General features: G+C 34.0%; 1 protein-coding gene and 3 long non-coding RNA genes across 12 annotated transcripts; 2 read left to right on the top strand and 2 right to left on the bottom strand.

Moving 5' to 3' along the window:
• The first annotated feature begins 1142 nt into the window (after positions 1 to 1142).
• On the top strand, positions 1143 to 3076 carry LOC112718035 (uncharacterized). Its single transcript, XR_003160641.3, has 4 exons — positions 1143 to 1329; positions 1609 to 1720; positions 2559 to 2611; positions 2815 to 3076. It is a non-coding gene; the product is annotated as an uncharacterized lncRNA (long non-coding RNA).
• A 1282-nt stretch (positions 3077 to 4358) lies between these two features.
• Positions 4359 to 8471, bottom strand: LOC112734389 (uncharacterized). Its single transcript, XR_003168353.3, has 5 exons — positions 7713 to 8471; positions 7425 to 7527; positions 5928 to 6444; positions 5568 to 5849; positions 4359 to 5479 (listed from the first exon to the last, which is right to left on the bottom strand). It is a non-coding gene; the product is annotated as an uncharacterized lncRNA (long non-coding RNA).
• A 2336-nt stretch (positions 8472 to 10807) lies between these two features.
• LOC112718027 (uncharacterized) lies at positions 10808 to 14126 on the bottom strand. 2 transcript variants are annotated; one of them, XR_011869264.1, is made up of 3 exons: positions 13762 to 14126; positions 13071 to 13191; positions 10808 to 11102 (listed from the first exon to the last, which is right to left on the bottom strand). It is a non-coding gene; the product is annotated as an uncharacterized lncRNA (long non-coding RNA). The 2 variants fall into 2 exon arrangements; XR_003160640.3 differs by lacking the exon at positions 10808 to 11102 and adding an exon at positions 12312 to 12653.
• Positions 14127 to 16983: 2857 nt separating this feature from the next.
• On the top strand, positions 16984 to 25845 carry LOC112734367 (uncharacterized). Of its 8 annotated transcripts, none has more exons than XM_025783669.3 (9): positions 16984 to 17307; positions 19186 to 19375; positions 19559 to 20689; positions 21580 to 21768; positions 22263 to 22361; positions 22449 to 22611; positions 22734 to 22863; positions 22944 to 24710; positions 24824 to 25845. In XM_025783669.3, the coding sequence occupies exons 2-9, from the start codon at positions 19306 to 19308 to the stop codon at positions 25250 to 25252; spliced, it is 3978 nt and encodes a 1325-aa protein (XP_025639454.1). In that variant the 5' UTR covers positions 16984 to 17307; positions 19186 to 19305; the 3' UTR covers positions 25253 to 25845. The 8 variants fall into 8 exon arrangements, with proteins under 8 accessions (XP_025639454.1, XP_025639438.1, XP_025639429.1 ...); XM_025783653.3 differs by having other exon boundaries at positions 16985 to 17307; positions 19445 to 20689; XM_072213643.1 differs by having other exon boundaries at positions 16986 to 17307; positions 19303 to 19375; positions 19445 to 20689.
• The last annotated feature ends 756 nt before the right edge of the window (positions 25846 to 26601 follow it).

Genomic DNA, 26601 nt, shown 5'->3' with positions numbered 1-26601 from the left:
ACAAAGTGTCTAAGTAGTTATTTACTATATCTTTGTATTTAACATTATCTATAAGTTTATTTTAATATAAGTCTTTAGATCTAATCTTAGTAATGGTCCACATGAGTAAAACACGATGTACAATTTTTTAATTGGAACATTTCAGATTCAATATTAATATCTGAATTTGATCTTGACTTTTTTTTTTTGGTCGAGAAAGTCTGAATTTGATTTTTTTTTTTTTGGGAAATAGACAGTTCCTAATCTTAAACATCACAAACTGATACATACATTTAAGGATTTTATAAACTATTTGATTATTGTCAAAGTTCAAACCTAAGTGCAATATATTAAGAGGTATCATATTTTGCTACTCAATCAAAGCTTCAATTGCATCTGACCTTGATTATTATTTTTTTTTTTTGGTGTACATGCATCTGATGTTGATTTTGAAGCCACTTGTTATCGAATGTTTCTGTTGGGGTTCTTTTCGGACTGGCTGTTGGGTTTTGAATTCAGGGTTTAACGAATCAAAATGTTTTTTCTCAACATATTTATCGGCATAAACTAATTTTATTATTTTGGGCTATATTTTATTGGATACAATTCGTTTGGGCTGTTTCTTCTACAAACTTGAAAACCTTTTCTGTTAGTTCATAGGACTATGGGCCCAATGGACTTTCACTTTGACCCAAATTTGGAACGTAGAAAATTACAACATAGTTGGAGACAGCCTCTAGTTTTGGAGGCAGCCTAATACAGAAATACTAATTTATTATGTCTTTAAAAATATATATTAAAATTTTCAGTTAGAGATCAAACAATAGTTATATATTTATTATATGTAAAAAGAAATTTGTTAAAAAGCAAATGTTCTACTCATGTTATTTACTAGTTTAACATGTGTCGAGTCTTATAATTTAAAATTCAAACATTAATACCTATTTTCAAAATTTCGCTTTCCCCTTTGTTGTGCGAAATTAATAAAATATATTAGTTAATAAATTAATTATTATTCAAATAAATTAAAAATTAATTTTTATAATTTAGAGAAATAAAAATATTTAAAATACGAATTTTGACATTAATTTTAAAGATTTTGACCTAAAATTGAACCGAACCAGTTAGATCGATTTTAAATTGGCCCACCCTATAAACTAAGCAGCAAACTTTATTTTTCCCTCATTTCACTCTTGAGCACGCGAAGAAGAGAGAAATCAGGTTGAGAAAACCTAACCCCCTTCCAAAAATTCAATCATCTGTAATTTTTAATCCGAAGTTTCGATTGACAAGCCGTCAATGGTCACGTATTCGTCTTGAAATTCTCTTCAATTCTATTTGAACAAAGTGGTAAGAAATTTTCATTTTTCACCCAATTCTTTTCCTCCTGAATTTCGAGATTTTGAGTTTAGATATTAAGAAATTAAATAATTTTGATGGTTTATGTGAAATCTAGTAGTGGATAATCATTGGATTTTGTCCAATTAAATCCGTGGGTAAGGTAAGAAACTTGAACCATTGTGAATCATTGAGTAGGTGAACCCTATGATGATTATAGTGATGTTGTGTGAAATAGATTGTGTTCTGGTTAATTTGGAGTTTAATTTGGTGGTTTGGAAATAAATCCAGGTAATTAGGCTTGAGGAATTGATGTTTGAAAGGTTGGAGCTTGTGAAAGGAGAGGTTTTTGAGGTGTTTCGAGCTTCTGGAGAAATCGGCCAAAGTATAGTTTTGCTTTCTGGTAATTAATATTTAATATCATGTGAAAACTTAGGCTAGAAGACTTTAAGATAGGAATGAACTGAATGAATTACTGATGGATTGTATATATGGTATATGATGTGCGATTCGATTTTTGTAAATAATTTGCTATTGGAGTTGGTTGATTTTGGAAAAAGATTTAATATTGGAATTGGTTTGATTTTGAAATAATTTGATACTAGAAATGATTTGAATGACTGAGAGGTGTTTGGTTTGGTGGTTGGGACCCTTGAGAGGTGGCAAAAGTCCGAGTTTTAGAGAAGATACTGTCAAATTTTTTATGAAAATTGGAGGTTTCGTTTGAAGTGGTTATTTAGAAAGATTTGGGTTAAAGTATTTTATGATTTGATTTTGAGTTATTAAGAAACGATTACGTTTTAAATTTGATTTATTTAGAAAAGAATGAATTAAGTTTTGAGTATGAATTTTTTATGAATGATGATGACATTGAGACGCAAGATGTGACTGAACACTTTAACTCCCCGGGTTCTCCCGTATATATATATGAGCTTGGAGTTTGACTCTATGGATATTATTTTTGAATTTGGGGATGCACGTACAGAGGGATTGTCCAATGGTTAACTACCAAGACATATCGGGTTGGCTATATAACAGACAGATGAGACTCATCAGTCATAGAACAGGCATACATCATATGCATTTGTATGCTTTGCTTGAGTGAGCGTTGTTTTGGTTTGCTTAATTGCTTAATTCTACTTATCTACTACTTGTTCTACTTACTGTAATTATACGTCTATCTGTGTTTTCTTTGTTTGATTTGTATGTGTATGCTTCTGAGAGACCCTCTCTTGGCGCAGGAGTAAATGAGGGTTGTTCCACCGGTGATTCAAAGGTTTAGAGTTGATAGAAGGTACAGAGTTAGAATAGAGCTAGGATCCTTTAGTTAGATTACCAATATTATTGGTTTAGAATAAATTTTAAGATTAATCTGAATGTCGAAGGTCTAGGAATGCCTCTGGCTTTTCTGGTACCTTTTAGATTAACTATGGGAACACCTTTACCATGCTGGGAACCTCCAGTTCTCATTCCATACATTTTTCTATTATTTTTCAGATGCAGGTCGAGAGGCACCTCGCTGAACGTCTGGAGTTTCCTGTGCAAACGAAGTCTTTTTTTTAGGATGATGTATTTTGTATTTATGCTATGTATATATGTATATAGATTCTCCTCTGTATAAATTTTATGTTTGTCCCTCCTAGAGGTTGACTTGGAGAAACATGTGTTTATTCTGTAGTTTGAGTTATATTTTGGGTTATATATATATACTCTGGTCGGCCTTAGCTTCGCAGGTCGAGTCTGGAGCTTGTTTGGCTTATTCTTCAAGGCTCCTAGATATGATTTCTTTCAACTAAATTTATTTACGTATTTTATTTTTAGAGGTCGTAATACCTCGCCACCTCTGCTTTACGACTTAAGCGTAAGGCTCTGTGTGGTAGGGTGTTACATTTGTAGTTTCAAAAGTTGCTATTCTACCTTCCATTTTGTTAGATGGATATTACCACAAAAAAAATACAATTGAATAATTTTATCGCTGACAAACTGTACCTAAATTTTGTTATTGACAAAATTATCCTCAAATAATTTAAAATTTTAACAAAAATGCACAAACATAAACTATAATGTTGAAGGTTGATAGAAAAGAGTGATGTGGCAAATGGAAATTCCTACGTGAACAGTAAAACTCTAGCATGGCCAAAGAATAAATTGAAAACTCTAATAAAGAACCATACTTTCCAAATTGAAATTTCATCAAAGAGATGGGTGGTTCTTCCATGGCTAGAGGTGAAATGAATTGAAGGACGCCATCAATGATAGAAGATGGGTGCGGTGAATATAGTGGCAAGCAATATGATGGAACGCACCTTTGCTCTCTTCCTCTTGTTGCACTGAAGTCAAATACTAGGACCAAACCAGGCAGATAGTTCTTTTGGTGCTCTATATGAAAGGTGAGTATAAATTTATTATTGGATAATTTAGTAACAAGACTTTTGAGTTTTTTCATGATTCTTCTCCTCATTATTCTTCATTCATTGTTACATAGTAGAACAAGAATATGCGCTATAAATATTTTCAATGGGTTGATGAATTATAAGAGGAATACGTTAATGGAGAAGAATGCTCTCGGAACAGTAAACCCATAAAACTTATAGGTGAAAATTACAAAGGCAAAAGCAAGGGGAGGTTGGGAGATTCTCTAGAATGTGATGAGTTAGTGTTGTGATGCTGCCTATTCTCTAAAAGAATTAAAGGAGAAGTTGAAGGATGGTTGAAATACTTTGTTGATGACATGCATTGGGGTGGAAATTGGGGTGATTATTAACTTGCTTTCTCTGTTTAAGTAAATGGTGTATACCAAGTTTGAATGGGTTGATGAATTTGGATAGTGCAGTTATATATTTAGAGTCTAATTCACATATATTGTATGGTTAGCAACTTTCTGGAGTTTTGGTTGAATTTTGGGTTTTTGGTATATGTCATATACTCGAAGAAATTAATGACAATTTCAAAGCTTCGATGAGAACACAATGTATAATTATACTTGAAAGTGCACTAGTATAAAATATAAGATAAACAAATAAATAATATGTTCAATATCATTAACAACACATGAAAATAACATGTGTTATATCATTAACATCAACAAAATAAGTTGTTTTGTATCATTAGAATAAATATATTACACCAAATTGGGAGAAATCGATGCTTTAAGATTTCTTAACCCCTTAATAACCTATCATGTATTTTAATTATAAAAAAAAACAAATGTATCTCCTAAAGACTTCTTCCAAAACATCCTAAATTTCTAATAAATACAAAAGCAGCTCCTAAAAATATCAAAACATCATATGTTCAAAACAATACAAAAAACATAATGGTGGTTATGTTTTCTTTTGATTTTTCAATAGTTATGATGGTGGTGATCTAGAAGCAAGATTCTGGGCAAATCTAGGTATTGGCATGAAGTCTATGAACCTTGTAGCTATAGCTTGGCTTACCGCACTGATTGTTTCTTGAAGAACTACAAGTGGCCTTCTGATTTGTGAACTTCTAGGAGCTCCTTGGTCATTGTCATTGGACTTGACATGTGAAGCTCTAAATGGTACATTGAGCCTAGGTTGTGGAGCTCTGAATGCTATATTGGGCATAATTATAGCACCTATATTATACTTGGAGTTGCGATATTCAGTGGACCAGCCCTAATAGGTGCATGATCACCTCTTTCTCTTGTTGAAATAGATCTCATGAAAGCTGCTAGAGGCCTTACTATAGAATTTTTTGCCTTAGTAGCAACTGCCCCTCTCTCTATATTTCTTGAGGTATCCACCTTTGTAGCAGTAGCAGCATTTGGAGCCAGATTCTATCTTGAAGGAGTTAATGTCCTATCAAATTCGGATGATGGTAGTGGTGGTGGTAGGAACTGCTGAACTTGGTGATGTTGTTCTATCATTGTTTCCACTTGTTTCTACATTTTGAGGCTGATGGACAAAGTCAATAACATCAAATTCAAGTGAGTATGTTTACTAACATATAACATGTAGAAAATACCAAATTTTGTGTTTTTGCTTATCTCTTCCTCTGCAGCCTCCATATTTTCTTCCCAAAATATCTCTTACTCTCTTTCTGATTATTTATCAGTTTCTCTTGCTTCTGCTGCACTGCTTGGCTGTCCAGCTTGGGCTTTCTTTTTCTCCATACATGTACTTGAATGATAACCTTCCTACAAGTATCATTTATAATAGAGAATAACATCCATGGGTTTAGTAAACAACATACATATGCTAAGAAATAAACATCACTACAATTACCTTCTTGCACCACTTGCAAGTGGTTTGGCCATACTTTCTCCTTGTATTGTACTGGCTACCACTATCATGTTCGGACTTGTCACGTTTTCATTTCTTAGTTGCCTGCCTAACGGTCTTTTGTATGGTGGAGGTAGCACTGAATGTCCCTCATGTTGTTTCTAATATTTCTCACTTGGAATGGAGTTGATGTGAAATTGGTATTCCCAATTATAGGATTCCATAAGTAGTCAGTGATGCATATAATTCTCTTGTCTTCCATTCTTCCTCTAGATTGCAGCAACTCTGTGGCAACACGCAAGAAAGTCCAGTTAGTTGCCATTTTTTACAACTACAGGTTCTCTCGTAAGTGTTTACACTAACCTTATGTCTAGCTCTCTTAATCTCAAAAATGTTATGATAATCATCTTCATCCCATTGTGCCTCCCGATAATTACCTTCTTTTTTCTGTTTCTCTAACCAACTCAATTGGATAGGTGTCAAATTTCCTATGTATGCATAAGATCATCCTTGTGCAATGTCATCACTCTCATGATATAATATCTCATATCTTCTAACATAGTCAGGATACCTTCACCTCTCATACCAACTATTGTTGCATTGAAAGGCTCACATTTGTTATTGGTAACTACCTTGCACCAATCAGAGAGTCCGGACCTTGACCATGATGGTTGCTCAAACTTATTCAAACACTCCTATGCTGCTGGACTGATCCTCCTCATATTAGCCGTTGCACTATTGAATTCTTGATTCGTCAATGCCCTTGCACATTGACACATTGTGCCTTTCAGTTCTTTATCCTTTCATTGCTTAGTCAAATTCCTCCACATGTGCATTGTGCAGAACTTATGAGGAACACCAAACATAACTTCTTGTAAGGCTGGAATGAGTCCCTCAACCAAGTTAACAACACAACTAAGCATTAATAAACTAAAATGCAATCAAATTAATTCAAATAAGACACTATCAACTACTATTAGAACTAATAATATCACTTTTTTCATCACCTTTTTTAACACTACCTTTGACAATTCTTCACGTATTCTTAAATCACATGCCTACTATAACAATATTTGTATAGTTAAATTCATTTTAAAATCTTTTTCTTTGTTGTTCTTCTTCATTGTTGCTCTCATAATAGAAAATAAAAGACCTTGTGGAGGAAAATCAATAAAAAAATAAAAGAAAACAAGATATATATAACAAGAAGCAAAGCATGAATAGTGGTGCAACTGCTGAGGCAGAGGCAGAGTACGCTGAATTTGTGGGAGTTGATCCTAGTGAAAGATATGGAAGAGTATATAACACAATAGATATTACAACATAGCCTCGTACACTTTCATAAATAGTTATATTCAATTTGCCAAACTTGTAAATGCCTAAGCCACTCAATTTCAAAGGACAAATAGTAACTGAAACGAAATTTTTTTACTATATCAAATATCAATAGATAAGAAAAAAAATCCTAAACAACCCCTGACAATTACCTCAAAAGACAACGAGGCCCTTAACAAAAAAAATCCAACTCGACCCCTAACAATTACCTCAAAAGAACAACGAGGCATCCTGTGCCAAAAAAAAGTCAATGTTATTTTTTTTGGCATATGGACTAATCAATCCAAAAAAATCAGGGACCGGATTGGGTGTTTTTTTTTAAGGTCTCGTTGTCCTTTCAAGGTAATTGTCAGGGGTCGAGTGGTATTCACTCTAAAAGAAAACAAACAGTGATATCAATTTCAAAATTTTAAGCCTGGATACATTTCTAGATTAATTGACAATCCAAACCGAATATGCATCAGATGAAATGCCATAAGAATAAAAATTTTAAAAAATAAGTGTTGATGGGGAGTAAAATATTACCTTCCATGCACTGCCATTCTTGCTCATATAGCATTAGGGTTCCTAGAAACAAAGTATGCTCCTCCTATGTCTATCGTTCTATCTGCATTGTAATTAGATATGTCTGCAATTTGAATTCGAAGAGAAGAAGGAGGTTATAAGAAGAAATTAGAGAAAGACTCAAGTGAGAGACATAATTAGAATTAGTTGTGTCTTAAACTCTTCAATAAAATCGTTAAATCAAACCAAGAAGCTAACAATTATTCATTCAAAGACAAAATTATTAGATTATATACTAATAATTCGCACCACAGAGACATCTTTACTGAGCTTCTGACAGTGTTGGAAAGCAAAGCACTCTCCTTCACCAAGTAGTCCATTTGTCTAAAGTCCCATTTGTCTACATGACGTTCCAAGATTCAAAATGCACAGAAAATAATACATATCTAAATATTTAAAAAAAAGCTTCAATTTTCTCACTAAATTCCAAAACAAAAAGAATAAAATGGGTATGAGCATACATACAATTCTAGAAAAAGAATATTATAATTGTGTTTGATTGTGTAACAATTGAATCTTATACATCTACAAATAAAAAATATAAAAATTTTCAACCTTCAAGAGACCCTTGAAATTTGGAAGCTTTTGTATTCTTTAGATAGATAAGAATTAGCAAATAAACTCTATTGAGTCATAATGTTAAAAAGAGACACTATTTTTTTTTATCAAACCCCTAAATAAGTTGCCCAAGGCAATTTCAATGCTTTTAATGGCCAATATTCCGCCGCGCTCCAGCCCTCATCTTCTGGTTCGAGCTGCTTAACCTTCTGTTCAGCCCTCTATGTCGCATGTTTGAGCCTCTATTCAACTTCCGTTTCGCCACCGTTCCGTCGTTGTTCAGCCTCCGTTCAACTATCTTCGTCGCATTTTAAAGCTCTAGCTCCCTCTCCCTGTACTGTTTGAATTTCAAAACTGCTCTAGCCTAGGGTACTTTTTTTCCTTCTTGTTCTTTCTTGTATTAATTATTCAGGTATTGTTTTATTTGATTGTTGTTTTCATGATTAGTATGTTGTTCTAGTTCTTATTTTGTTGTTGGTTTATGGTGCGGAATTTCTAACCACAAACTAACTGGTAAGTGCACCGGGTCGTACCAAGTAATACCTCAGGCAATAATTAAGTTGGGAAAACAATATGGAGAAGGCAGTTAAGGCTTCAGAGTTATCTATTTTCTGGATTGACCTTTCTTATTAATTTATTTTAATCATGCAAGATTTAATTCATAACAAATTATATGTGACTAGACCCTAATTCCTTAGACCTTTCTAGTCTTCTCTAAAATTCATGAACTGCCAATTCCTTGGTCAATTAATTCCAATTAGAGGGTGAAGTTCAATTCGAGTTATTATGCCACAAAAATCCTAATTATTCAAATATAAGAGAATTATATGTCACGTATCCCATTAAGTCCAGATAATTAGAATTTAGGAGAAATTGTTTTCAAGTTGTTGTTCAAGTAAAGAGCTTTTCCAAGTTATACAAGAACTCAATTAGAAAGAGGGTCATACTTCCGTTCCACCCAAATTCATAAGATAAAGAACGAAAACAATTCTTAAATTATAAATCAGGACATGAATTAAAATACAAAAACAATAGAATCAATCCATACAAATAGACAAAGCTCCTAACCTTAACAGTGGAGGTTTAGTTGCTCATGGTTCAGAGAGAAAAACTAGGATTCAGGTAATAATTTACAGAATGAAAATATGAAAAAATTCTCAGAAGAAAAGTTTCTTCTTTTTATATCTAATCTTAATTAATTTAAAAATCTATTTTCTAAAATTAAAATAATATATTTTTCTATTTTTAAAATAAAAATTTAAATTTAAATCAGAATTAATTATGCAATTAGCAAGTTTTCAATTGATGGATGGGGACCACTTGCTTCGTAGGATCCACGCCTAACTTCGTGAAGGGCTGCGCTTTACTTGGTGTGAGGCAACAATGCTTGTGTGTTGTTGTTGTGCAGTGCGGCGCAGGAATCAAAATTTGCATGCGACGCGTGCGCGTCAGGCATGCGCATGCGTGGGTGGTCTGAGAATGAGAGGGACGCGTACGCGTGAGTCGATTGGTGCCTCTCGCACGATGCCAGCGCCAGGCCATCACAACTTTCTGTTCAAAATATGTTTGCGCCGATTCCCTGATGCACGCATGCGCGTCCTAAACGCTTACGCGTGGGGTGCCAAAACTGCAAGTGACGCGCACGTGTGATATACGCGTACGCGTGGGCTTGCTCGTGCGCAAGGCACTCTTCCAGCACACCTCCCGCAAAACTCTCTGTTCAATTCAAATATTGTTCTTATTTGACCTATGTAGCTCGAGTTATTTAGGTTTGAGTGTAGAGAGGTCATGATTGACAGCATCATTCGCCTTCTTCTATTTTTTTACGGAAACTCCATCAAATTCATCCGAATGCTACCTGAAATAAATAGAATTGCATACAAATCAAAGTAACATCCATAGTGGCTAAAAGATACTTAATTCTTTATTAAACTCAGCAAATTAAATAGAAATCACTAGGAAAAGATAGGAAAGATGCTCACGCATCACTTTACTGTAGTTTAAAATTTTAATTATTTTTGTTATTTTGATTTTCAGTTTTAATTGATCTTATTAACTTGCTAATTTGATAAATTATTGTTTTGGTGTTGTTCTTGACCTTTGGATTGTTATACTGTTGTGTTGTTCTCAACCTTTTGATTGTTATATTGTGTTTTGTTGTTGTTGATTTAATAAATTATTCATTGGTTGCTGATAACTAAACTTTGTATGTGGGGCACGGATTCGATACGCTTAACATTTTTGCGCACCAAAACGCCAAAAAGTTGTTTGTTGCACCGGTTAGCCAGGCAGCGCAAAATAAAAAGATTCATTTTAGTGGAGTTTTTTTGCAATTACTAAGAAAATAGAGGAGTTATTTATTAATTTTTTAAATGAATATATTTAGTTTTGTTGTTAAAATTAGTTGGACCATTAGTTTACTATTACCGCCGCTCCCTCCTCCTCTTGGTTCTCTTCCTCTCCTTCCTCTGTCATCGCAAGCCGCCCCTTCTATTATCTGCACCGTCAACAATGACTCAAACCTTTTCTCTGCCTCTCCTACTGGCTTCGGTATCATCTTCTCCGGCACGCCCGAAGTCCACTGGCCACACTCCTTGGTTTCGTTTTAACAACCTTCTGCCGCGAAGGGCTAGTGTTCCTCGAGCTGGCGCAACCGATAGGACTAGTATTCCTTGATCCACCACCACACCTTGGAGGGGAAGCTTGCTAGCATCTCCCCTCTCCATAAAAACCTTAATTTTCTATTAATTGACCACTATACTCATCAGAACCTGTTTCAGAAAAATGCTCAATACAATCCATATTACTTCAATTTCTTAAAATTCCTAAAAATTCCAATACCCCAAATCAAACAAGATTCCAGATTTAGATTACTGTTCTAGCATCACAACGACAAAAATATATAAAGATACAGTTTCAATTTCAAATCACTGCTAATCTCAGAGTTCAAAATTTCGAAGCAATCCCAGCAATAACCATGAAATGCGTTGCGTGATTCAACTCTTCGACGAACATCATCGAACAGGAAAAAAATGCGGTGGGCCATCACAATGGGACCAGCCAAAATGCCTCCCACCTTTCCTGCAGCAAATGGGTAGATTCCATTTGTTATATTCATTTTATTAACTATAATAACATGCTTTGGAAAATTAGTTTTTTTTAGATTAATTTTATTTATTATAGTTAAATAATATAGAAAATAACTTTATTAATTATAGTAAAATGTCATGTGAAATTAATAATTTTTTAGAATAATTTTATAAGTCATAGTAACATCATTTAAGAAATGAATTATTGTTTTGAGTAATTTTATTAATGAAAAATTAATAATTATGTTAGATTACTTTTATTAATTATATTAATATGTCATGAAAAATTATTAATTGTTTAGTGTATTAATAAAATTACTTTATAAATTTACTAATTAGCGTTTTATTATTTTAAAAAAATAAGATAACTATATTTTGTAGAGTCAAAACTAACATTTGAATTTTTTCATAAATGTCCCTTATAACTTTTTTATTTTATCAATTAAAATTTTTCTAATATTTTATAATTTTTTTACAGAATCTAATAAAAAAAGACAAATTTAAAATCAATGTAAGATTCGTTATGGGCTTAATGCATATCCACTAATTGTGAGAGAAATAAAATATTTTTATAATATTTCCGTTAAAAAAAATCCAATTACAAAAATCACCATCTTAAGTCTCAATTTTATCCACCTGCAGCTGCCGTCATTCTCAATTCATCTCTCCCTCTCTCAATCATTCCATGGACTATATCTTTGACGACGCGTGACTTCTCCTATCCAATAATGTTGCTTTTCACACTAAATCTCCGCCTCCTCATTCAACGACTAATTGCATTCTCTTTAGATCTGATCTAAGGTCCAATCTTACATCTTCTCCCACCGCGATAATTTCGAGTTACTCTTTTCTCTCGCTAATAGCGCCGTTTTCAGTTCTAGCTTTTCTCCGACAATCTTGCTAGAGTCATCAAGCTCATCTCCGACTAGATGGTTGATGCCGAGGTACACGAAGTTGTGGCGAAGATTAGAGAGAAGAGGGAGCTGTTAAAGGTTTGTAAGGATAATTCTTGCAGCGAATGAGATGTTGGAGAGTGTTAGAAAAGCATTGAGGAAAGGATAATTTGGTTTTGCTGCTGAAAGGTTGAAGAAGTTAAAGGTGGCACTTAACATAATAGGAGATATTTAACTCTAATTAATTTAATCTTACATATTCTTAATTCTTTTATATAAACCCACATATATTTCTGATATAACAATAATAACCATAAAAAAATATTTTTAAAGTAACCCACTGACACAAAAAGCTGCAAAAAGATATTAAGTAACCAATTACATCAAATTACATTCACGATAATCTTCACTGTTGAACTAAAAAATTATAAAAAATCCAATAACTTCCTATTAAAAAGGCACACCAATAAGCCAAATAAATTTTTGGTGTTTCGGTTCCCAAAAGAGACCGGCGTACCGAATCGTACCCTTGTATGTGATCAAATAGTTTGTGGTTGGTGTTTTTTTTTTATCGAAGTGGTGATGGTGGCACTAGTACTAAGTTTTTGCTGAATCACTTGCTTCGTGATTCTTCATTTCTTCTGGTCCAACTGACAGAAATAAAGCGAAGCAAATCAATAGTAAGTTTTGATTGATTTTAATGATTGATGACAAATTTTGATGTTGATATTTTATGTTTGTTTTGAGTTTATATTTGAATAAGATATAATATTGTGGTTAATGTAGTATTTTTAATTTGGATGAAATTTTAAATTTTATATTAGACTATAATTATGTTTTAGTATATTTATTTATATTTTATTTATTATTTTATTATAAAACAATTATTTCGGTTGAATTACAATTGAATCGGTTAAACTAATAAACTAATAAATTAATAACTAGAACGGTTCAATAATCGATTCGGTTTTCAAACCTTGGTATTTATACCATCTGTAAAAAAAATAATAATTCTTTTGCGAAAAATAATTTATTAAAAAAAAAATATACTTAAAAAATATACTTACCGAAGGTCTTCATTATTCTTCTACCTTGGCCGACTATTTTTCCCTTCCGCAAGAAGACGTGAAGTTCAAGAAGCAGTTGAACTCAGGATAGCTATTAAAACATGTTTCCTTTTTCTTTACGCTGAAAAAGGATAAAAATTATTTAGCTTTGCAAAAAAGATCAAATATGGACAAATATAGAAGTCTATGAAAACAATTTCTTTCAATGATACTTTGTGATTTGTTCTCTGCTATGAACAATAAAACATGAAACTTAATAAGAACATAAATACACAGTTTAATAAGAATATATGTACATAAATATGGGTAAAAAATGTAAAAACTTAAAAAATAAAAAAATACCATGATTTTAGCAAGATGTAGGATTCCATTTTCAATTAACTGTTCTTTGAGGATAAAAATGAAAGTTATCAGTTGAGGAAAAAATAAGGTTACTGTTGGTGAGAGAAAGAGGAAAACGAGGTAAAGTTAAAAAAAATTACCAAAAAAAAAAATGCTAAAATTCAAACCGTTGAAAAAAAATGCACAAAGTAGATTTGCTATGAAAAGTCTCAAAACGAAGAACACGAAACTAAGCCTAATAACAGAGAATGATGCAAGGAAGAAAATCCCCGAATAAAAAAAAGGAAAAAATTAATCAAAGAAAATTCGCAACAAACAACAAAATTAGCAAACATATCATGGAACATACCAAGAGGCGCGGAGTAAAATGGCGAATAAGAGGTGGTTGCGAAGAAGAGAAGATATGCATCGCGAAAGATGCGAGGGAAAAAAATGGATATGATGAGTAGGTTGAACAAAGAAAAAACCAAGAGACGCAAATCATTCATCATAGACAACCAACCAACATCAGAATAACAACTCTACAATTCTGGATTTCAGAGAGATAATAACTGGGACTAAAAAATGAAGAGAGAAGCGTGAATCTAATTTACATTTTTGTTGTACTGAACTAACAAGTGAGATAAATAGGTAGACATTTGAGTGATGAACCATTAGCGGTTGGGATTTTTGTATATTCTAAAAAGTTAAGAATGATGGAGGAAAGATTGTAATAATTTAGATACAATAATCTCAATCTTTATAAAAAATAAATGGGTAGACATAAACGTTTCCACTCATCTTGATCAATCCTTCTATTACATTCTGTATTAGCATAACTACAGATATCGGAAGTAAAATACATACAATTTTAGACAAAGTAAAAGAAAGAGTAATTACTCAAATCAGCTTTCAACGATTTTAGTCTTAAGAAAAATGAATACATAGATTAATTTAGATAAATCAGTCTCCAGTTTATTTTTTGACAGAATAATTATCTAAATCAGTCTTTAAGAATTTTAAAAGCTGACATTTTTTGTCAGACATAACAGTTTTTCGTTCATTTTACTTTTTCTATATGTCAATCTTTATTATTATTAATTTAGCTTTGTGCATGTCGACGATGACACTAACATATTAATACACTCTTTTCGTTAGAAACAAGTAAGGTGAATAATGATGCTTTAAAATCAAAATTAAAACATTTTCTTTTAATACAAACATATTTTTTAAAATAAGATATTTTTTAAGGCAGAAACTCACCTGCAGTCGACTGCAGGTGAAGTTGCTTCTGGATGGCTGACACGTGTTACTATATGGTTTAAAAAAAATCGGTTTATTTTATATAAATGATTTATTTAAAAAAACCGATTTAAATTGGACCAAGCAGTTACTTTTATTCCCTTCTTCTTTGTTTCGCACGTAAAATTCGTTCTCTTTCAATTCCTTTTTCAGAATTAATATCAAACTTTCAATTAGGTATGTTCCTTTTATTTATATTTCTTAATCAAATTTATTATTTCAAATGTATTTCTTAATTTATGTTTTTATTCATTCCTCTGTGAATGATGAAAATTATTTAATAAATACGTACATATTTATGTCATCACACCATTTTGATGTTCAGGATCATAAATACCAAGATAATTCATGGCAATTTCATGTGATGGAAGATAAAAATATAATTATGGTATAACGTAGACTAGTTGATAGCATGAGCATTGTTGAAATTTTGGCATGATCTCTTTCATATTTGTTATATGTCTCTTTAGTTGGTGATGTTATAGTTTATTGTGATGATATGATGGTAGTTTAATGGTATGAGTTAGGTCCTTTTTATTTGGTTGAATTTTTTCTATGGCTATCCTATTTTTTATGGCAATGTCAAAATAAATATTTTCATTAGTTGTTCTTTTTTTCTCTATTTTTGAATCAATTTTATTTTGAAAAAATTTATTAAAAATTTTTGTTGTAGACAAAATTAATAATATTATGTTCAATTATTTAAGGAGACCAAATTAATATTTTGATTAGATACTTTTGTTTTATTGAAAATAAATTCTAATTTCATTAAAAAATAAATTCTAGTTGATAAGTAAAAACACAAAAACGTGCATTACAGTAAAATCATAATTTATAGACAAAGTAAATTATAGTCTTATTATCTTAAAAAATAATTTATTTATAGAATAATATTGAAAAATCAACAATAATTTGCATAAAAATAGTTTATTAGTAAAATAAAAGTTAATTGATTGATTACCATAAAATTTAATTTAACGATAAATTTGCAATTGAACATATTTTTACAGCTTAATTTAAAATATGTTTACAGCTTAATTTAAAAGCAACTGAAAATATAAGTTATGGGAAATAAAATAAAACTCATCAAGAAAATAGAAATAGAGACACAAAAAAAGGACAGATAATTTCATTTATGCCATTCCTATAAAAAAAACCGTGAATTTTATTTCTTTTTCAGAATACTAAATTTTACTTTTTCAAATAATTTGTATACATATATTTGACAAAAATTAAATAAAAAAAGTTTCAGATAAATTTAAAGAAAAATTGGTCAATATGAATGAAGAAAAAGAACATATCAAATTCATCTGTTAGGAATTTAGGAATAACACGTAGAAAGAATTTAAATTATTTTAAAAGTAGTTATTTGATCTATTTAAACCGATTTTTTTAAATAAACCATTTGTATAAAATAAATCGCTTTTTTTTAAACCATACAGTAACACGTGTCAACAATCCAGAAGCAACTTCACCTGCAGTCGACTGCAGGTGAGTTTCCACCATTTTTTAATTATATTAAATAAAAAAATATCAAATGATTTCAACCTTAAATTTGTTGTAGATAATCTCTAAAATTTTATTGAATATTATTATTATTATTATTATTGTGTGACTATATATATATACTTTTTATATTATAAATACATACATAAGAATCTAAGGAATAAATTTATCATTATTTTTGTTCGAAAAATACAAAAAATTATGATACAATATTATTGTACAAATAATAATAATAATAATAATAATAATAATAATAATAATAATAATAATAATAATAATAATAATAATAATAATAATAATAATCTTATTTTACTTTTTTTTAGACGAAGGCCGTCATGTTTAACGGAAAAAAACGTTGAGATTGATCTGTGTATTAATTTTTCTTAAGAACTAAAATATCTGTTTTTAAAATTCTTGGGGACTGATCTGGGTAATTAATCTGTCGAAAAATGAACTGGAGACGTCGGAATAAAACTTTGAGAATGTTTTTGTGTATTAATTTTTGTGGGAACTAAAATGTCAGCTTTTAAAATCTCTGGGGAGTTATTTGGATAATTACTCTTAAAAAAAGATTAATTAATGTTCTGAAAATTAAACCGAATCGACCAATCTAATAAGGTTAACGGAAAATCGGTCACCTGTCCGGTTCGATTGATAGGAGAACCGTCTTATAAGAAACCGACTTAAGAATTGTTCGAACCGGCAGTAACCGGTGAACCACCGGATCCGGCCGGGTTTTTTCCGGTTCAATGGTATATATAAAAATATGTTAAGAGTATCAGATCTACCCAGTACGGGGTACCCACCCACGCCCCTTTCTCTCTCACTGCGACAAATCCATCCCTAACGAACCTAGCCACCATCCCATCGCGGAACTCTTCTCCTCCGGCGGAGACATACCGCGGGTGCCATCGTCGCCGTGGAAGGTCTGCTCGCTTCTCCTCGATCCTCTCCTCGACGTCGCACGAAGGCCTGCTCGGAGCTGTTGTGTCGCCGCCGCGCAGGGCTGCTTCGTCGTCGCCTGTGCTCGCCTCGCCGTTCTCCACCGCGAGTGACTTCTGCTTGTTTCTTCGAGTGACGTCGCCGTTCTGCTCGCCTCTCTGCTAAGGTTCTGCTTGCTTCACTCTGTTCTTTGCCACTGTTTTTTCCCCTTTTTTTATGATTTCATTTATTTTATTTCTAAAATTATAGGTTAAAATAAACTCAAATAAATTTGTAATCTGATTTTATGATACTGTTCATTTGATTGCTGATAAAATAAAATTAATAATCAGATTTGTGATGTTTATTGTTGGTTCAAAACTTGCCAGGTACATTTTGGAATTGATTTCAAAATCTCTACCGCCAGACTATTGGTGAAAGCTTTTTTCTATGTTTCTGTTGGGCGTTGATGCACCTGATTAATGGTTAACAATATGGGTTTAAGATGTTTAACAATATGAAAGTGTTGGATTTCGCTGAGGGATTTGATAACAAGTACAGACGAATTGTTAGGCCAATTGTTCTTGTTTGGCTTATGCTTATGATTCTTATGTGTGGCTTATCTTTCTGTCTCTGACTCCCTCATTCTCAACTTGGGATTTTGTTCTTTTTTATTTCTTTGACTTTTTTGGATAGTTGTAGTAAATAATTATCTGAATTTTGATACAATACAAATTAAAGGTGTGCTAATGTTTTGGTTGGTTGAATTGGTTCAAATCTTGTGTTCTGGAAAAAATAATGTCTTGAAATCTTTTATGAACTATACAGCCAAATTAGACTAGTTTCATATCAATTAAACTTGAAAACTTGTTTGTTATTATTTTTTTTTTGTGGTGGATATTATGTGCTTATCATTCATGTGTGTTTTGTTTTTTTTTTTTTAATTATAAACTTTGATGTTTGAATTTGTTTGTGAATTTTAATAATAAATTATAGACAAATTATTATGTAAAATTGTGGAGGTTTGAATTTTATTAGTCTAAAAATTATTGAATTTAAATATTTAAAATCATATATTGAATTTTTAATAATTTTATTTTATATTTAATTAAACTGGTTTAACCATGGTTGGATCTTGGTTGGACCATTGAACCATTGAATCTGTCCCTTGACCGGTTCACTGACCGGTTCAGTTCTCACAACCTTGGTAAGAAGTGAATGAATAGAGAGGGTTGACCACTTTCATTTGTGCCATTATTTCTGGTGTGGTTTTTGATTGGGGGAATGAACAAACTGGTTTGATCTTTGGTATGGAGGGTGAGTTTGAGGATAAGATCCTACTTGTAAGGGAATGGTTCTGATAGAAGGGTTTTTGATGAGTTGGTTGGTATTGAAACCCTAGATGTATAAGTTAGGCCACTCTCAGTGTTTTGATGGCTTCCAGATAAATTTAGAAGATTTTTTGATCCGTGATTATAAGAGTTGAGGATTGCTATTGAGCTCTTGGAGTATCTGTATTTGATTCAGCTACGTTTGATTGGGGCTATGTCTCTTGTTCTCTAGCATTTGAAGGGAGTTATTTTTTGTTGGAGAAGAGTGGGATTAGAAAATTGAGTTAAGTTTAGCTTTACGATGCAGTTAGGATTTAGTAGTGCTGCAAGTTGTTTTTCTAGTTTTTTGATGTGCTGTTTGGGATTTCTCTCCTCTTGCTTGTTTTGTGTCTTGATATTCTGATTTGTTTGAATCTTAATCAGGAATTTGCGTGTGGTGGATAACTGGATAATGGTTGACATTTGATTGTATCTTATAGCGGTTTGGGTTGGTAAATTATGGTGTTAGTGTGTTTGTTGTTATAATGGTGTAGTTGCATTTAGGCAGGGTGCGAGAGCGCTATGTATTTCATCCAAATAGTATGTGCTTAAAGTGTTCTAAATGTTCTATGCATTCATACATGTTGCTACATGGTACTCAACTAGTCAACTGTGAGATGATTATAATTGATGATCATGTGTTTGGTCTGAATAAGGCATTTATAGACTAGTATTTTTTTGTGCTTGATTTGCAGATCCATTTATTTCCTCATTGTGGGCATGTCATGGACATTGTCTGTTAAAAAGAATAGAAGTATAGTGCCCGTTCAACTTGAATATAATCCGAATTTAGTTTGTATCCATATGCATAGGAGATGGGTTCTCGAGGAAGGCCATTATTTGATCTCAATGAGCCACCTGCAGAAGATAATGATGAGAGCGATGGTATTATTTGTCTCCAGCCCCAAATGACTCAGCCATCAACAAATCCTAACTCTTCTGATTTATTTGCAGCATCATCTGCTGCCCAAGGAATACTAAATAATCATGCTTTTTCACACGCGTCATCTGTCTCTGGATTTCAACCTTTTGTTCGGCCTAAATCCTCCTCTTGTATCCCTGATGTAGATGCTGTATCGAAGGGAGCAGAAGAACAAGATACAAATGCTAGTTCTAAGTCTGGCAAAGAGGACGATTTGAAAGTTATGGATTCACGGATACTAAGTTCAACAACGGCTCAATCCACAGAGAGGGAAGAAGGGGAATGGTCTGATGACGAGGTCTCTGCCGATGTAAATGGATCTCATAATTTGCTCCAACAAAGTCAAGTGTCGCAAGAGCAAACAACATCTGGGATGGTGGATGGGGGTGGAGTGGCTTCTGAGAGTAAGTCTGGCAATATTACTTCTGAAAGCAAGTCTGGTAATACTAAAGGTCCTGATAGTACAATTGATGAAAAGAGTAGCCGTGCCTCTGTAGGTCTAGAGTCAAATTCTACTGAACAGAAGAGCAACATTGTCCCAAATTCAGATGGCAGTATAAAAAGTGAAGCTTCTAATGATGCTCAAGAGGAGCCAAGTTTAATTCCTAAGCAAAAAGAAGTGAAAGGTATTGAAGCTAGTCATGCTCTTAGGTGTGCAAATAATCCTGGGAAAAGAAAGATTGACCAGCGCAAAGAGGAAATGTTGGGAAAGAAACGAAATAGACAGACTATGTTTCTTAACTTGGAAGATGTCAAGCAGGCAGGTCCTATGAAATCTTCAACACCAAGAAGGCAGAATTTTTCATCCCCTATTATAACTCGTACCGTAAAGGAGGTCCGTAATGTTGCTGCACAAGTTGAGCGTGTTGGAGCAGCTAAGGATCAGAAACAGGTTGAGACATCTTTTGCTGAAGGTGGCATCCATGCTGACTTACATGAACCTAAATCTGATTCTAATGGTGATAATTCTGGACCACTTGGTAGGTCTAGGAGGCTAAACAGTGAGACGGAACCTCCGGCAGAGGTTAATTTACCACCCATTCCAAGACAGGGTTCATGGAAACAACCAACAGATTCAAGACAGCAGAAGAATGTACTTGGTTCAAGTAGGAAGTTGGGGCAGACTGGTCAAAGCTCCAACTCCAATGATGTCAAGGTGGGAAACAAAAAACATGCTCCTATGAAGAAGCAGACTCCTGTCAGCATCCAGCCCCAAGACACATCTGTTGAACGCCTTATACGGGAGGTTACCAGTGAAAAATTTTGGCACCACCCAGGTATCAAATAGTTTTATTATCACTACTACTGCAAATCTTTACAGATTGATAAGCTTTTTTGGCTTTCTATTAGAATTTTTCTTTTGTGTTTTGCCCTTATGTTGTTTCTGATTTTCTCGTATTGTTGCTCCCTTCCTCCAGTTGTCACACTGAGAGTCATAACACTGGAGACATATGCAAAGGTGATGACAGTTGTTTTTGGAATGAAATTTGATATTGGTTTGATAGCTTCCACTGGTTTACATGAATTATTTGTGTAATCCAGTCACCATCATATGCCTCTTTTGCATTATGATTCTCAAGTTGGCTTGTTTCTTTTATAAAGAAGAAAAGATAACAGGTGGAAGGGTGATCTGGAATTTTACGTTAATTCTGTCTGTTATTTATGATTATTTATTATTATAATAATCATTTAGTAGCTTAGTGAAGATTCCAGAGTGTTATTTGGGTCTTATAAATGGACGTGCAAGATAGGTTGAGAATCATTGTGTCCAAGGTGTGGGTATCAGAGCATGAGCAAATAAGATGGATAGAATAATTATGATAGAAATGGAAGGAATAGAGTATAATGCAGCTGTTGATTGGATTGCATGGTTAAACATATCCATTTGTGTTAAAATCCTGATTTAATGTAGCTGGCTCCTAATAATTTTTTGCTAAGGCTTTATGGTGTAGTATATACTATTACTGGCAAATGTAAAACTTGAATGGACTTGTTGCTGGTAAATTGCTCTGTGATTTCTTCTTTGCTTAATCCCTCCCACCCCCCCACCCCTCCCCTCTTCTCTCTGTCTCTCTAAATAATTAGTTGGTATGATATCCTTTATTTCCTTTAGAAAGTTTTCTTATTATTCATTTATTGGTAACTGATTCAAGTTCCTGTGGTCCAGAGGAAACTGAGCTACAATGTGTCCCTGGACGGTTTGAGTCGGTCGAAGAGTATGTCAGAGTATTTGAACCTTTACTCTTTGAGGAATGTCGGGCTCAATTATACAGTACATGGGAAGAATCAATGGAGACAGTATCAAGGGATACTCATATTATGGTGAGAGTAAAAGCAAATGAATCAAGAGAAAGAGGTACTCATACCATTCTTTGCTTGTTTTGTTTCATGTTGATGTTTTATTTCTTTTAGTGAACAATTTGGTTATGCTGTATAGACAGATTTTTCTTTATATAAACTTAAATTTTCCTACTGTGTGCTTGTCTCAGCCGTAGTTAAATGAATTCACCAATTAGGTGACATACTGCATACCAGTTTGCCCATGCTAATTCCCAATTCATCTCCGTACCAAAACGTCATGGTATACTTCCCGCATAATGTATTTTATATGTGGCGGACCATATACATGTTCCTAGACTGGAACATGTTGCGTTCTGTGTGACTATGGTCTCATGTTCAATAAATTTAATATCCTCTTGTGCTTGATTGCTTGTAATTTTTTATATTTAGCCTTATAATGAGTGTGATTGTTGCTTTGTTGCTGAAACTTAAAGCATTGAATCCTATAGTTTGGTTCTCTGTTGGTTAACTACTTAACTTCGCTTTTGTTATTTTTTATCTGCTATTTAGGATGGTATGATGTGAAACTACTTCCTCCATTACATGACTTCAAATGGCCATTTAAGGAGGGAGATGTTGCAGTCCTATCATCTCCTAGGCCTGGATCAGGTTTGTTGTGGAATATCTAATATAAGATTGTTTTGTTCTGATAATTCTTTAATGTTCTTCAATTGACAGTTTCATTATGTCAAGCAGTCAGGTCCAAGCAGAGCAGTGCATCTTTAGCTCAGGATGATGGGGAAGCGGAAATCACTGGACGAGTGGTTGGAACAGTTAGGCGACACAAACCTATTGATACCCGTGATCCAACTGGTGCAATTCTCCATTATTATGTTGGGGACTCTTATGATCCTATCAGGCAATTGATTACTCTAAACATGCCATTAAAGATTCTAATATTGAGTTTTCATTTATTTTATTTTATTTATGTACTTCAATATTTCCATAATATTACTTATAAAAGATGGTTCATTCTTGTAGGGTTGATGATGATCATATCATAAGAAAACTTCAAATTGGAAGCATTTGGTACCTCACAATACTTGGATCTCTTGCTACCACACAGAGGGAGTATGTTGCTCTACATGCATTTCGTCGCTTAAATTCACAGGTATATGATGAAACACACAATTTCTAATTGTGTTGTGGTTTTACAGTTGTAACTGATGATTTCTCCCTCTCACTATGCAGATGCAAACTGCTATCCTTCAGCCTAGTCCTGAACACTTCCCTAAATATGAGCAGCAGACCCCTGCCATGCCTGAATGCTTTACACCAAACTTTGTTGATCATCTTCGTAGGACCTTTAATGAACCCCAGTTGGCAGCAATCCAATGGGCTGCCACACATACAGCTGCTGGTACAAGTAGTGGAACAACAAAAAGGCAAGAACCGTGGCCCTTTACCCTTGTTCAGGGACCTCCAGGAACAGGAAAGACGCATACTGTATGGGGAATGTTGAATGTCATTCACCTTGTGCAGTATCAGCATTACTACACCTCCTTGCTTAAGCATGTAGCCCCGGAAAGCTACAAGCAAGCTAATGAGATCAGTTCAGATAATGCACCCATGGGATCTATTGATGAAGTTCTTCAAAACATGAACCAGAATCTCTTGCGTACTTTGCCTAAGTTGGTCCCCAAACCTAGAATGTTGGTTTGTGCTCCATCTAATGCTGCCACTGATGAGCTTCTTGCTCGTGTCCTTGATCGTGGATTTATTGATGGTGAGATGAAAGTATATCGACCTGATGTGGCTCGAGTTGGGGTTGATTCTCAGACACGTGCTGCCCAAGCAGTTTCTGTTGAGCGTAGAACTGAACAGCTTTTGGGCAAGAGTCAGGAGGAAGTTCTTGGATGGATGCATCAGTTAAAGAATCGCGAGGCTCAGTTGACTCAGCAGTTACATTGTCTTCATAGGGAACTTAATGCTACTGCTGCTGCAGTTCGTTCCCAAGGATCTGTTGGTGTTGACCCTGATGTTCTCATGGCCAGGGATCAGAGTCGGGATGCTCTACTGCAAAATCTTGCTGCTGTAGTTGAAGGAAGGGACAAGGTTTTGGTTGAGATGTCACGCCTTGCGCTTTTGGAAAGTAGGTTCCGACCTGGTAGTGGTTTCAATTGGGAAGAGGCCCGTGCCAGTTTGGAGGCCAGTTTTGCCAATGAAGCAGAGATAGTTTTCACTACAGTTTCCAGCAGTGGTCGCAAGTTGTTCTCTCGTCTTTCCCATGGCTTTGATATGGTGGTCATTGACGAGGCAGCTCAAGCCAGTGAGGTGGGAGTTCTGCCTCCCCTCTCTCTTGGTGCAGCTCGATGTGTTCTGGTCGGAGATCCTCAGCAGCTTCCTGCTACAGTTATTAGCAAGGCTGCTGGAACATTGATGTACAGTAGGAGTCTTTTTGAGAGATTCCAACAAGCAGGGTGCCCGACAATGTTGTTGTCTGTGCAGTATAGAATGCATCCCCAAATTCGAGATTTCCCTTCTAGGTACTTCTATCAGGGGCGACTTACTGACAGTGAAAGCGTGGTTAAATTGCCTGATGAGGTATACCACAAGGACCCTTTACTTAGACCTTATATATTCTATGATATCAGACATGGACGGGAGTCTCACAGGGGTGGATCAGTCTCTTATCAAAACATACATGAAGCACAATTTTGTCTCCGATTGTATGAGCATCTTCAGAAAACTTTGAAATCTTTGGGTATGGGAAAGATTAGTGTTGGCATAATTACTCCTTACAAGCTGCAGCTGAAATGCCTCCAGCGTGAATTTGAGGAAGTCTTAAATTCAGAAGAAGGGAAGGACCTATATATTAATACTGTAGATGCTTTCCAAGGTCAAGAACGAGATGTCATTATAATGTCGTGTGTGCGTGCTTCTAGTCATGGTGTTGGCTTTGTTGCAGATATTAGACGGATGAATGTTGCACTTACACGTGCAAGGAGGGCCCTTTGGGTATGTATCTCTTTCTAATGGATGGTTAATCTTTCATGATGAATTCATGTTTGTTTACCTAATGACTGGCACACTTTTTGGTTGGTATTAAAAGTGTTTGTTATCATTGACAGGTCATGGGAAATGCAAATGCTCTGGTACAATCTGATGATTGGGCTGCGTTGATTATTGATGCAAAATCCCGAAATTGCTATATGGAGATGGACTCCCTTCCGAAGGACTTTATGGTATCGAAGGGACCTACTTACACGCCACTGCCTGGTAAGGCTTCCTCAAATATGAGGGGCATGAGATCAGGTGGACAAAGGTTTAGAGGAATGGAGGCGCATGGGGATCCCAGGATGGGCGCACCATGTGAAGATGATGAAAAGATGGGTGCACCAGCAAGCTTCAGAAATGGGAATCATCGATCATCAAGATATCCAATGGAGAATTCTTTAGACGATTTTGACCATATGGGCGATAAATCCAGAGATTCCTGGCAGTATGGTGCACAGAAGAAGCAGAACTCTGCTGGAAATGGGGGAAAGAGAGATGTGTAACCATGGCTTATCTGCACATTATTGTCCATCTTGGGGGGGATTTATGGGGCTATCTGACTTCCTAATTCTGTGATCTCTCACCATGGAAAGCTCGTAGACTGGACGGCCGGAGCTGTATGAGCCCGAGACAAAGATATGCACAGCCTTGGAGGACAGACCAGCATCCAGTGCGGATAAGGCCTACATTGTTACGTCAGACACGCGTTGGTTCATGCAATTTTGTGCAGCAGATTATGTGCTGCGCGGAAGACTGCAGACTTTAGTCCGCCAACAATGTATGAAAGTGAACGGGGACCAAGCTGGTTGGAGGCGGAGTACTCATTTTTGTGTCAGTGCCAAATATTAAAGGAAAACTGCTACAGGGAATTTTAGGGATCTAAGGTAGTAGTTTGCTGTCAACTGACTCTGTACATAACATGGATTCACAACATTGTTTAGCAAATTGTTTTGTGTTTCATTTATGTTAAACGGAAGTGTTTCACTTCCACAGGAGGAAGAAAAGGTTACCCTTCCTTTCTTGTTACTTCAATACCCAAAAGGTGTGCTTCTATGAACATTTACATTATTTAATTAATTTTTTTTAATGGCTGGGATATTATGTTTGGATATATACTAGTTTAATGTCCCGTGCAACGCACGGAAGAATTGAATTCCGGAGTTCGGATCACATACTAATTCAAAGGTATAATTGATTTTATTGAATATTACTTTATTTTATAAAATAATTTACAACAATTTTAATGATTTCTAAGATAGATTCAATTATTAATTTATTACATACTATTTACCTACATAACTTGTTTTAAAACTCATATTCACTTTACAAAAAGTTACATTTAAACCAATAATTTTTTATATCAAATGATTAATACTCTTAATACTTAAAAATATTGAACGATAATGACTCTGTGCGGCAATAAAAATAATTCAACCTATTTAATAAAACTAATGAACCATAAAGTTTGTATCAGAAATAAAAATATAACACATTAATCACAAAACAGATTAACTGAAAAACGAAATACAAAAACCCTCACTAGTAAAATCTAATCATAAACTCAAACTCTAAACCTTAAACACTAAATCCTAAATTTTAATTGCTAAATTCTGAACATAAAATCTAAACCCATAGTCGCATACCCTAAAACCTAACTAAAAAAATCTAAAAACTAAAGCCGAAACCCTAATCCTAAAATGCAAATATCATAATTCTAAACCATAATATTCTAAACTCTAAATTAAAAAAATTAAAAAAAATAAACCCATACATAATAAACGATAAACATAAATCCAAACCCCTAAATTAAAAATCATATGACTAAAGTCCTAAAACACTAAAGTGTAAAATC

The sequence above is a fragment of the Arachis hypogaea genome, chromosome 2 (assembly GCF_003086295.3).
Source record: "Arachis hypogaea cultivar Tifrunner chromosome 2, arahy.Tifrunner.gnm2.J5K5, whole genome shotgun sequence".
NCBI classification, from domain to species: domain Eukaryota; kingdom Viridiplantae; phylum Streptophyta; class Magnoliopsida; order Fabales; family Fabaceae; genus Arachis; species Arachis hypogaea.
Note: the sequence above shows the minus strand (reverse complement) of the source record. Positions and strands in the feature narration are given on the sequence as shown.

Bases quoted from the DNA above. Each gene is read 5' to 3' on its own strand.
- LOC112734367 (XM_025783644.3), top strand. From the start codon at position 19,306: ATGGGTTCTCGAGGAAGGCCATTATTTGATCTCAATGAGCCACCTGCA. The intron at 22,864-22,943 runs GTATATGATGAA...CTCACTATGCAG, and splicing joins TTCGTCGCTTAAATTCACAG to ATGCAAACTGCTATCCTTCA. The intron at 24,711-24,823 runs GTATGTATCTCT...TATCATTGACAG, and splicing joins GTGCAAGGAGGGCCCTTTGG to GTCATGGGAAATGCAAATGC.